Source organism: Capra hircus, chromosome 25, assembly GCF_001704415.2.
Source record: "Capra hircus breed San Clemente chromosome 25, ASM170441v1, whole genome shotgun sequence".
Taxonomy (NCBI): domain Eukaryota; kingdom Metazoa; phylum Chordata; class Mammalia; order Artiodactyla; family Bovidae; genus Capra; species Capra hircus.
In genome coordinates, this window is record NC_030832.1 from 32705312 (window position 1) to 32718001 (window position 12690).

At 52.1% G+C, this 12690-nt stretch overlaps 1 protein-coding gene across 3 annotated transcripts in view; it reads right to left on the bottom strand.

Annotated features, from left to right (window-relative positions):
* GTF2IRD1 (GTF2I repeat domain containing 1) overlaps positions 2026–12690 on the bottom strand; it is a 116307-nt gene continuing 105642 nt past the window's right edge. For all 3 annotated transcript variants that reach the window (XM_018040881.1, XM_018040882.1, XM_018040884.1), the window contains 5 exons: positions 12148–12225; positions 9610–9802; positions 6406–6443; positions 3320–3459; positions 2026–2249 (listed from right to left, as the gene is read on the bottom strand). In XM_018040881.1, coding sequence (XP_017896370.1) covers positions 2181–2249; positions 3320–3459; positions 6406–6443; positions 9610–9802; positions 12148–12225 — 518 coding nt within the window. In that variant the 3' untranslated portion in view covers positions 2026–2180. The remainder of the gene's footprint in view (positions 2250–3319; positions 3460–6405; positions 6444–9609; positions 9803–12147; positions 12226–12690) is intronic.

Sequence of the window (12690 nt, forward strand, 5' to 3'; positions counted from 1 at the left end):
GTGTCTTTCCAGGAGGAAGTCTGGAAGGCTGGGACAGGACCTTGCCTCTCGGCTCTGGGCACTGGGCTGACCCAGAGGGCTGGCGGGAGCTCCTGGCCTGTTTGGATTGTGTACTTAGCTGACTTAGGACTCAGTTCCTCCACATCGCAGGCTTCCTGCTGGACCCTGGCTGGACGCCGCAGTCCACCCTGACCCCTCCACGCCCCAGCACTGGCGTCTAACTGACCTCCAAGTCCTGTTGGCTGACCTCCTTGTTATTCTTCACCTGGCCCAAACCCCCACCAGCTCTGGCTGGAACAACAGCAAGAGCCTCCCACATGGACTCCGGCTTCTCTCTCCTCTGCGGGGGGAAGGCATGCCCTTCCAAAATGTGCAGACCTGGTCTTGGTTCTCCCCTGGTACTCCGTGCTGTAGCTCTCCCCAGCGTCCCTCCTCACCTCTGCCCAGCCCTCAAGGTCTTCCACCAGGACCCGGGGGAAAAGGATACAATGTAGCTGCAGAGCAGCAGGCTGGGCCAGCAGAGCCCACACTGCATTTCTGCCGGGGTTCACCCCTCATCATAGTACCACATGCAGGGCACAGCCTGTGGACCACCCCTGCCCACCTTTCCATCTCACTTCCAGCCACTCTCCTCCCTTCCCCTGCTCCAGCGACTCCTTCTTGTTCCTAGAATGCCCAGGTTCTCAGTCCAGTCTCCCTGCCTTTACACATGTGGCTCTTCCCCACGACAGTGTCTAGCCCCAGCCCTCCCTATTTGTCCTGCCAACTCCTAAGACCCTGATGCTGGAAAAATTGAAGGCAGGAGAAGGGGGCGACCGAGGTCGTGGTGGTTGGATGGCATCACTGACTCAATGGACGTGAGTCTGAGCAAGCTCTGGGAGATAGTGAAGGATGGGGAAGCCTGGTGGGCTGCAGTCCGTGGGGTCGCAGAGTTGGACATGACTGAGCAACTGAACAGCAGCATGCTTCAAGGACCGTTTCTTGAGTCTGTGCTAGGTAAAGGCACCCTGCCATGTGCTTCCAGGGCGTCCTGTCCTTCCCCGGCTTCCCCATCAGGACTGAAGGAGTGGCCAGTATGGCAAGCCTGAATGACTGCCAGACCCTTTGGACTTGTTTTCTGAAGTTCAGTCTCATCACTTCCTTCACCTTTCCACCTGTCACCAAACTGGTCTTTCTGACCAGTAGCTGTGACCCACCACTTTGCTTAAATACCCTGAGCTCTAGCAAAAACCTGGGGCTTCCCAGGTGGTTCAGCTGTAAAGAATCTGCCTGCAAATGCAGGAGACATGGGTTCGATCCTTAAGTTGGAGGGTTCCCTTGGGAGAGGAAATGGCAACCCACTCCAGTATTCTTGCTTGTAAGATTCCATAGACAGAGGAGCCTGATGGGCTACAGCCCATGGGGTTGAAAAGAGTCAGACACGACTGAGCGACTGAGCTTGTGCACACAGTAGCCAAAACCCGCCTCAGGGACTTCCCGAGCAGTCTGTGGTTGAGACTCGATGCTTTCAAAGCAAGGGGTGCAGGTTCAATCCCTGGTCTGGGAACTAAGATCCCACGTGCCGCACAGCGTGGCCAAAAAATAAAAAAAAAAAAGAGCCATGTCACCTTTCCGGGCCCAACCCAAACGGCCTGTCTCCAAGATGTCTTCTGTCTAGCTATGGAGATTCCATGTCTCCTTATCATATCTGACCTTGACTGCACCTGTTATTGGGGCCAGGACAAGATGACCCTCCACCACACGGCACGCTCCCTGAGGCCAGGGGCTCGGCCCTGCACTTCACCTTCTTCTGGTACTGCGTCCTGAGGTCATGTGACCCCAGCAGCAGCAAATGAATGAAGCCTGTACCCAGGGCCCTGTGGTCAGGGCCGTGGCCTCTGTTCTTGGCAAAGACGGAAGGCCTGGGCAGGCCAGCTGAGCCAAACTTCCTGACCTCATTCCAGGGACGGCAGCTGCAGCCACAAATTCCAAAAGAGAACAAGTAACAGTTAGGAACAGAGGCAATGCTTTTTTTTTTCTTTTTTCTTTTTACTTATTTAAAAAGGCCTTGGTGGCAGGAATATAGTGTAAAAATCATTGGAAAAACTAAAAGGCATCGATACATATCCGAATATACACTTTGTACATAAATTACATTTCCTTTAGTCTTTCTGAGTGAGGTCCTGATTCAGCACTGAGGTCTAGTAATTCAGAGGTCCCGGGAGTTGCACGTTCAGGCCGGCATAGTCCACCATGTACATTGGCCATTGCTAGAGAGAGGGGGGACAGACAGCCTGGGTTAGGACTCCAGGTGGCTCCGAGAGCCCCCCGGGACGATTTCTGAAGGACTTCCTCGGATGCTATTTATTTTGAGGCTGTGGGAGGCCCAGAGAGGGGGGTGTGACCTAAGATCTCACGGTTCACCAGTGACTGTGGGGCCAGGGCTGGAGCTTTCTGACCTGTTCCCACCTGTGTCCCAGGGACCAACCGTGTGGGCAAACGTGGGGAAGAAATTGGGGATCGCTCAGAACAGGTGGCCTGAGCCCCATAAACTTAGCCCCCTCCAGGCCTCAGGCTCCAGAGCAAGCCTTCCTGTCTCTCTGCGTGGCGGGAGGGTTGAAGGACCCTCTGTGAGCACCCTGGCAGGGACAGAGGCAAAGCCTGAACTGCTGTGCATTTTGGGAAGGGGTCCGAGCATAAACAAATCCTAAAGTCATTTTCAATTGGCTTCCAATTATTCTCCCCATTTGGACTTGGGATTCCAAAGCTGATATTTTGAAATCAGAAAGAACCCTTGGATTGTGCCTTTAATGAAGCTTTCCCCTCGAGAGGAGCCACGTGACAGAGCAGGTGGTGCTCTGGAGGTGGGGCGTCCATCCACCACTGGCCAGCGTGAGGCTGCAGAGTTAATGGGCTTCTGTCCCCGGTTTTCCTCATCTACATATTGTGGGTAACACCCATGCCTCGCAGCCCTGTGGCTCAGAGCATGTGATGTGAGCACAGAGATTAGGCTAGCATCCGACTGCCCTGGGAACCCGGGAATCTGCACAAGGTCCTATCGAGTGGGAGGAGGTGTCAAGTCCCTTCCCACTCTGAGGCCTCAGCTTGCCCATCTGCACAGTGGGCCTGTGAATTCCTTCCCTGGGGTGCCTGTGAGTGTCTGATGAGAGGAGAGGTGGACTAGTTCACGGGTGGGGCAGGCAGTTGAGTCTGCAGACCCTGCTCAGCACCCAGCGTCTCCCCGCACCCTGGACCCACGCCCCAGCGTAGACGACCCTGCCCGAGTGCCGGCTGAAAGCCAGAGGGAAGAGCAGTCAGGTCCTGTTCTGCGCAACTTTACCACGAGTGAGATCTGGTTGGTGGATGCTACCGACTCCGGGTTAGAGGAGGAGGAAGAGGAAGACGAGGAGGAGGAGGAGGAGACGGAGTTTCCTTCGGAGACCCGCTTTCTCTTGCGCTTGGGAATGCTGCTGTCTTTGGCTGGTGGGAGAAAGGGTTGCTGATGCTGGGTGCCAGGGCCACTGTGTCTCGCCTTCCTGACTCCTCCTTGGAGAAGGCCTTATTGGCAGGTTTGAAGTCCCCTTCTCAGCACTCAAGGTTCCTGATCCCCCAGCGGCTGAGGCCCATCTCCGCAGCCACCTTCCCTGAGCAGCCCCCATGCCCGACTTGCCCACTGTCCTCCTCCCGCCCACTGTCTGCTTTGCTGACACTATGGCCTCCTCCTCCAGGGAGGCTTCCCCAGCAGGCTCAGCTCAGGCCCAGGGTTTCCTTATACCCTTCTCGGACCAGGCAGAATCCAAGGTCCCAGGCTCCCCAGAACTCCCAGACTCAGAGCCATACAGCCTTGGGTCTCAGGGAGAGTCACTTAATGGCCTTGTACCTTCAGTTCTGTCGCAGGTAAAATGTGAGTGAGATTCTGCAGGTTTGCTGGGAGCATCTCATGAGATAATGTACCTGGTCCCCAGTAAATACTCAACAACTGAGAACTGCTATCAGTATGGTTGCTACTGTTACCGCCGACGTGTGATGGCCCAGATCTGACAATGCTGTGGCAAACGACAGGTCACAGGCCCTGGTGGACAGGCAGCGTCCCAGTGGAGAGAAAGCCTAGTTTAGAGCCAGAAGCCCGAAGTTCAAACTCCATAGCTGCCACTTACTAGCTGTGTGACCCTGGGAAAATGATGAACCTCTCTGAGCCAAAAGGGGGAAACTGTATGATACGAGACTCAAAGGAGACTAAGAGTTTGAAGGAACCCAGTACTAAGCCCAGCGCAGAGCAGGACCAGCAGGGGTTGTGCTGTTACTGAATCCAATTCATGTGATTATGAAAGACTTAGCAAAAAGATTTGCAGTTATGTGTGGGGGACTTCCCTGATGGGCCAGGGGTTAAGAATCCGCCTGACAATGCAGGGGACACGGGTTCGATCCCTGGTCCGAGGAGATTCCACATGCTGGGGGGCAATGAAGCCCGTGTGTCCGCACACCCCAGAGCCTGTGCTCCTCAACAAGAGAAGCCACCGTGATAAGGCGCCCTCGCACGGCAACCAAGAGGAGCCCCTGCTCGCCACAACTAGGGAAAGCCCGCCCAGGGCAATGAAGGCCTAGTGCAGCCAAAAATTAAAAAAATTAAGATTCGCAGCGGTGTATTGGGAACTTCCCTGGTGGTCCAGTGCCAGGACTTCACGCTTTCACTGCAGGAGCTACCAGTTCCACCCCTGGTCAGGGAACTAAGATCTCCCTGCACGGTGTGGCTCCTCCCCAAATATTTGCAGCTGTGTGCTATGTAAGTGGAGATTTGGGCTTGACTGAGTGGATACAGCTTACTGACACAGCCCACGGAAAGGTCTTAATGACACGGATGAGGGCATGCTGGGCCTGGGTGGGCAACTGTCTAGCTGGTGAAGCAAAGCCAGAGGCTGGGGTCTGGATGCGGTATGAGTGGAGATCCTGGGAAAAAGAAGACTGTGGAGGCAGAAGGAACCCAGGCTGTGAGCCAGGGAGGAGGGATTTTTGCAGGAGGCTCCACGTGCAGACAACTCAGAGGTGCTCACCCTGGGCTGTGGCCACCGTGGGGGTCACTGTAAGACCCTAAAGATGGCCATGGTGGGGGGCAGTGGATATGTCTCTGATAAAGTGAAAGTGTTAGTTGCTCAGTCGTGTCTGATTCTTTGTGATCCCACGGACTGCAGTCCACCAGGCTCCTCCATCCATGGGGATTCTCCAGGCAAGAATACTGGAGTGGGTAGCCATTCCCTTCTCCAGGGGATCTTCCAGGCCCAGGGATCAAACCCAGGTCTCCTGCATTGGCGGGCGGATTTTTTTTTACCGTCTGAGCCACCAGGGAAGCCCGTTAAGTCTCTGATAATTTGTCCCAAACTCTCCTCCTGGAGGCCTCCATGGGGCCTTCTGCATGTTCGCCTCTGACTTGGGAGCAGCTCCCAAACCTAGTCACCTCCCTATCCCATACCATGCCCTTGGCATCAGCACATGCTAGAAGGCTGTGGCATTCCAGGGGAACTCTGACCATTTGGAGTTAGGACCTTAAGTCTCAGGCTGGGGTGGGGTAGCCTCGTTGAATCCTGTCACTGTCCCCACTGAACAGCCACGCTGGGGCCTCCAGTCCACGGTGGCCTGTGGTTCCGATGGATGGTCAGCACACCAGGCTCGAGGAGGCCACCAGCTCACTGTGTGGCCTTGCTAAGTCCCTTCCCCTCCCTGGGCCTCAGTTTCCCAGCTGTACCATGAGAGGTGGGACTAGATCAGCGCTGTTGTTTTTTAGCCTTGGCATGTGGCCTGTGAGATCTTAGTTGCCCAAACAGGGATTGAACCTGGACCCTCAGTAGTGAGAGTCCAAAGTCCTAACCGCTGGACTGCTGGGGAATTCCCTGTGAATCAGTGTTCTTAATCAGAGGTGCGCCTTCCAATCCCTGGGCTCCAGCCTCTCGAGTCCTGTGACACACCTGCTTGATCAGAATCCCAGAGCTTCCCAGGTTCCAGGACCCCGAAAAGTTCTAGAAGACTAGGGTCTAGTGCAGGTGTTGCTCTGAAAGTGCAGGCAGAGTCCAGGGGCCCAGCCAGTCTTGGGCAGCGCCCACCTGCCTCACCCCTGCAGGGCATAGGTCACCCCCTCTCCCCACCCCAGGTGGCGTCCCCATCCTACCTGATGCCCCTTCCTGCTTGGCTCCTGCCTGCCCCTCCTTCTCTCTAGCTGATCTGCCAGGCTCAGCTCTCCATGGCAGGGCCTCTCTGAAGGGTACCTGTAGGCTTCCTGGGACCTTCTGGGGATACCGGCCTTGCAGAAGGTCTCAGGGTTCCTGGGGAAGTTCCAGGCAAGACGACTACACTTTCCTCTATCGTGTGCCCCATGGCCCAGCTGTGTCTGGTCCCCGAGAAGCACAAGGGTGGTCTCTTTAGCCTCTGACTCACCTGGCACCTTGGCGTCACTGCAGATTTCTGCAAAAGGTCTGAAAAAGAGAGAAATGAGGTGGCAGTCAGAACACCAGGTTGCCCCTCCCCCTCCTCACCTGCTCCCTGAATGTGGGCAACATTGTGAGATGAAGAGGCTGCCACCAATGCTGGAACGTTAGCCAGGAAAGACCCAGATGAAAGCGGTCAGCGTCCCCGCCCAGAGCAGGGGGGGTGATGGCAAGACTGGCACTGTCAGTGCCGAGCCACGTAGGTCACCCCTCTGACTGGTTTCCTCTAGAAAGCGAGGGTGTCGTCTGACCGAGTGATCTGAAGTGTGTGCCTACATTTATGTAAATGGATATACGAGATAGTACTATGTTTTAAATATATCTTTTTTTTTTTTAAAGGAACCTGGATTCTTTTTTTTTTTTCTTTTAATGTTTATTTTTATTTAGTGAGTTTTGGCTGTGCTGGGTCTTTGTTGCCCTCTCTAGTTGCGGCAAGTGGGGGCTACTCTCTAGCTACAGTTCCAGGGCTTCTCACTGTGGTGGCTTCTCTTGTTTCAAAGCATAGGCTCTAGGGCACGCGGGCTTCAGTACTTGTGGCGCCCAGGCTCTAGAGCACAAGCTTAGCAGTTGTGGCACACGGGCTTAGTTGCCGCGCGGCGTGTGGGATCTTCCTGGATCGGGGACTGAACTCTTGTCTCCTGCATTAGCAGGTGGTTTCTTTACCACTGAGTTATCACGGAAGCCCTACTATGTCTATAACTTTTTATTTTAATGATTATTTTACTTGCAGCATTATTATAAGAACCTCCCCAAATTAGCTGTAACCTAATTTACATATATATGAAACTCCAGTACTTTGGCCACCTCATGCAAAGAGTTGACTCATTGGAAAAGACTCTGATGCTGGGAGGGATTGGGGGCAGGAGGAAAAGGGGACGACAGAGGATGAGATGGCTGGATGGTATCACTGACTCAATGGACGTGAGTTTGAGTGAACTCCGGGAGATGGTGATGGACAGGGAGGCCTGGTGTGCTGCAGTTCATGGGGTCATAAAGAGTCGGACACGACTGAGCGACTGAACTGAACTGATATATGGGAAACATGGAAGGAAAACCCCAGAGTGTCTTCTCTCTGGCAGGTACACCTACTGGGGGTGGGTGGGCATTTTCTCCTATTTTCCAGAAGTTGCTTCAGGGGGTGAACATGCATGAGAAGGGAGGGAAACCTCTACTTTTGAGGCCCTGCTGAATAATATGGGGCTTCACTTGTGGCTCAGCTGGTAAAGAATCCGCCTGCAACGCAGGAAACCTGGGTTCCATCCCTGGGTTGGGAAGATCCCCCAGAGAAGGGGAAGGCTACCCACTCCAGTATTCTGGCCTGGAGAATTCCATGGACTCTATAGTCCATGGGGTCACAAAGAGTCAGACATAACTGAGCGACTTTCACTTTCACTGAATAATATGATTTCTCCCCACAGATCAATAGATATTTTACTGGATCTTTACCACGAGTCCAAACAGTCCTCTGGCACATTGCTGTTTCTGTAGCTGGACAACTCAGATCAGTTGAATGATACAATTTTTTTGACACAATTATTTTACTTTATATTATTTTATTAAAAAAAAAAAAAGTTTTGGCTGCCCCCTCCCCCCCCCAAAAAAGTTGTATTTTTAAAATAAAAAAGCCACAATATGTGTGGCTTGTGGAATCTTAGCTCCCTGACCAGGGATCAAACCCAGGCCACTGCAGGGAAAACGCTGAATCCTAATCACTGAACCGCCAGAAAGGTTGAGACTCTGCGCTTCCACTGTAGGCAGCGTGGGTTTGATCCCTGGTCAGGGAACTAGATCCCATATGCTGAAACTAAGCACAAGGACTTCAGCTACTGAGCCCGGGAGCTGCCATGAAGACCCAGCATAGCCAAAATAAATGAATGAGTGAATAAATAAATAAAAATTTAAAATAAAAAAACCCTCAAAAACAGGGAGTGTAAAACTGGAAAGAAAATATGGGAATAGAAGAGAAAGTCAAAGAAATGCACCACCAGTGTTAACTCTAAATAGGTGGGTTATGGGTTATCTTCCTTCCTTCTACCTTTTATATTTTCCAAGTTTGCTGTGCGTATTGTTTCTAAATCCGAAAAATAATCAAATAAACTACTGTATTTAAAAAAGTATATAGGGATATACAATAAAATACAGACAGTGGCTATTTCTAGGGTTGGGGGTACTGAATTACTGTTATTTTCTAAATACAGTAAAACAGGTAAAAATGAGTGGCATAGTAAAAAAAAATCAAGTTTAATTAAAATTGAAAAAATAAATACCTATGAATGCTGAGGCTATGTGTTTCAATTGAAAGGGGTTAGAATCAGGACATCTGGCACTATAGCCTAAGTGTTGGTATCCCCGAAGAATTCAAATGTGGAAAAATACCTAATTCCCAGTGTGATGATATTTGTTGGTGGCGCCTTTGAGAAGTGATTAGATATGGAGGGTAGAGCCCTCATGAACAGGATTAGTGTCTTTATATAAGAGGTCTCAGATTGCTCCCTCATCCCTTCCACCCTGTGAGGACAAAGTGAGAAGATGCTCACTCATGAACCAGGAAGAGCCTCGCCAGGGACCAAATCTGCTGACACGTTGATCTTGCCCTTCTCAGCCTCCATAATAGTGAGAAATAAAGTTCTGTTGTTTAAGCCACCTGGTCCGTGGTACGCTGTTACAGCAGCCTGCACAGACTAAGATGTCTGGGTCCAGAGCCCAGCTGACCCACTGTGACTTACACTGTCCCTTTCTCACTCTGGATATCTGTTTCCTCATCTTTTAGGAGGAGACTGCTGGGACTTCCCTGGCAGTCCAGTGGTTAGGACGTGGCCTTCCAGTGCAACAGGTTCAAGCCCTTGTCAAGGGAGTTAAGATCCCAAACACCTCGAGGCCAAAAAACCAAAAAATAAAACAGAAGCGATATTGTTAACAAATTCAATAAAGAGTTTAAAAATGGTCCACATCAAAAAAAAGAAAAGATGAAAGACAGCTAGGCTGCCTACCTGATTCTGTGCAAGTGAGAGTTTCCTCTCTCTCCTTTTCTCGCTGTTTCTGTTTTGGACTCCTGGCTGGGCCAGCTCTGAGGGTTCCCCTCCCAGATCCAGACAGCACCCTCCCTCCCCCGTGCCCCCCCATACCCCCTGCAGCAGGTGCCGGGGGCACTCACTGGAGCTGGTTGATGATGACCATGCGGACGTGCTCGCGGGCCTTCAGGATCTTCTCCAGCCGGTGGATGTCGTATGTGTTGGGGTTCCGGAAAGGGATGTCGTCAGGCAGGCCCGTGACCTCAACGGCGTCTGGGCTGTCCCGGATCAGTTTGTAAGGGACCAGCACGGGCCGGTTCAGGCCCAGAGCCTCACCTAGAGTGCACAGGGGGTCAGGGTGAGGGAAGATTCCCTGGTCTAAGGCGAGCTCTCTGGGGAAGGGCTGGGACCCAGCATGGCCCACTCGGTAGCCACTGTACCCCAGAGAGTTTGTAAGTCAACACACACACCACTGGTTTGTTTGTTTGAACCCAATTAGCAAAACTAAAAATCCAGGGGTGGGGGATGAGGAGGGAAGGATTGGGAGTTTGGGATTAGCAGGTACAAGCTATTATATATATAGATAGATAGATAGATAGATAGACAGGATGGATAAACACCAAGGTCCTACTGTATAGCACAGGAAACTGTATTTAATATCCTGTGATAAACCAGAATGGAAAAGAATATGAAAAAGAATATATATATATTTATAAAACTGAGTCACCTTGCTGTACAGCACAAATTAACACAGCATTGTAAATCAACTAGACTTCAATAAGTTAAAAAAAAAAAAAAGGAATTCCCTGGAGGTCCAGCGGTTAGGACTGCTTGCTTCCACTGCAGGGGGCATGGGTTTGATCCCTGCTTGGGGAACTAAGATCCTGCAAGGCCAAAAAAATATATAGAGAGATGCAAAATCTACTCCTGTTGTGTTAGAAAAAATAAAAGACCTTACTTAGGTATTTATGGACAAAATGACGGGATGTCTTAGGTTTGTTTTAAAGGACTAAAGCTAGGAAACCATGCCTATGGAATTCCGTCCATGGGATTCTCTATGGACAATACTGGAATTCTCTATGGAGAATTCTCTAAGCAAGAATACTGGAGTGGATTGCCATGCCCTCCACCAGGGGATCTTCCCAACCTAGGGACTGAACCTAAGTCTCCTGCATGGGCAGGTGGGTTCTTTACCACTAGTACCAACCCAGGAAGCCCAATGAACTGGGCTTAGATATAAGATTGGCTAAATGTCGATAAACACAGAAGCCAGGTCTGTGGATTACACGGTGGGTCACTGAGTCATTCTCTCTGCTTTGAAAGCTGATTTCAAAATAAAAAGTGAAAAAGCCACAGCAAACCACACAGCAGAGTCGCTTCCTGTTACTCTCAAAACGAAACCCCAAGTCCTGGCCTGCCCGCCTCTCTGCACTCATCGAGAGCCTCTCCCCCGCCGCACCTTCCCACTCCTGGCCCACCAGCCTTCTCACTGCTCCGCAGTCACTGAGCTGTTCCCTACGCCTGGCAAGCGTCCCTCTGTTTGTCCCCGGTGACATGCAAGTTCCTGCTCAAACGTCCCTTCTTCCAAGGAGCTTTCTTGTTCACTGATCCAGCCATGGCTACGCCCCCATTACCCCTGCCTCCTCATCACACTTCCACACTCTCCCGCTTTCCTTCGTCACTCTCTGAAACTCTTTAAAAAAAAAATCGTCTTCTAACTCTCAACTACAATACAAAGTAGATAATACTGCTAAATTCATCACAAACAAAACGTATACAGAGCTGCCCAAGAGGCAAGAGGTGCAAGCAACAGGTGTCTTTCAGTGGATGAGTGGACAGACAAAATCTAATACAGATGCTGCTGCTGCTGCTGCTAAGTCGCTTCAGTCGTGTCTGACTCTGTGCGACCCCACAGAGGGCACATACTAGGGAATCTTATTCACCCTTTAAGAGGAAGAAAATTCTGACACAAGCTGCAACATGGATGAACCCCAAACACTGTATCTTTTCACTTATGTGAGGTCTGAGAGTACTCAAATTCATAGAAACAGAAAGGAGGAGGGGAAAATGGTGAGCTGTTATTTAATGGGTGTGAGTTTCAGTTTTGCAAAATTAAAAAGTGGTGGAAAAAAAAATGTATACAGAGCACCTAGTGTTGCCTGACATTCAGTAATCTAGAAACTGCTCCGCTGGTGGTGGCTGTATTATCAACTGTGCCATCCTGGTTCTTCCCTGGCACCTGGATGCCTTCTGCAGGGGACTTGGCACTTTGCATCTACTCCATGGCCAGTTCCCTCCCCACATTGAGCCCCCTTGATGGCGGGATCAGACTCCTTCCTCTAGATTCTCAGGGCTGAGAGTGTGCCGGGCAGACAAGTGTCTGTGTGAAGAGGCGCTTGGCCGTGGCCCACGGCCTCTGCCACACAGCCCAGCCCTAGAGGCGCTTGAGGCTGACCGCTATCCCAGCTGTGTGTACCGCTGACTGTTTCCTCTCCCCAGCCGCTTTCTTGGTTGGGGGTGAGAATGAGGAGTCAGCTCCCATCAGTCACAGTGCAACTATGTCCCCAGGGAGCAGACAGGCCAGCTGGGGACAACTGGAGGCCAGGCTGGCTGCAGAGGCAGGGGGACCCCAAGGAAGGCTGCCCCACAGCCCTGCCCTCCCTCCCTCGCTAGGCACTGACCGTATTTCTCGTTGAAGAGCTCCTTCACCTGCTCCCGGAGGATCACCTTCTCCCCGAGCCTGTTGGCATCATCTTCATCTATGAGAGGAAGGCAAGGGAGCGTGAGGGTCCCCACGGGCTCGGCCCCGGGACCTGACCTGCTCCTTCTCCCACGTGGCGGTCCAGACCCGTGCTGGCTGGCACAGGCTCTCCAGGGCCCGCCCACTCCCCTGCAGCCTGTTGCTGGCCTCAGCCATCTGTCCATATATCCATCCACCCATCCCGCATTCTCTGAACAGCTTCCCCAGCGCAGGCCTCGCATCAGGCACACAGGACCCCGAGGAGAAGGAGGCCAGGAGCCTCCTCCCAGGGACTCACAGCCTAGCAAGGTTGACAGCCAGGCTGCGTGCCCCCCCAGAAGTGTGACCGGGGACACCCCCGAGGAGATGGGAGAGGGGGCATGTTCAAGGGGGGGTGGTCTCTTGGAAGGCAGGATGGAGTGCGTGTGGGGAAAGACACCCCAGGTGTAGGATCAGCCCCCTGCACGGGCATCGAAAGGTGAAA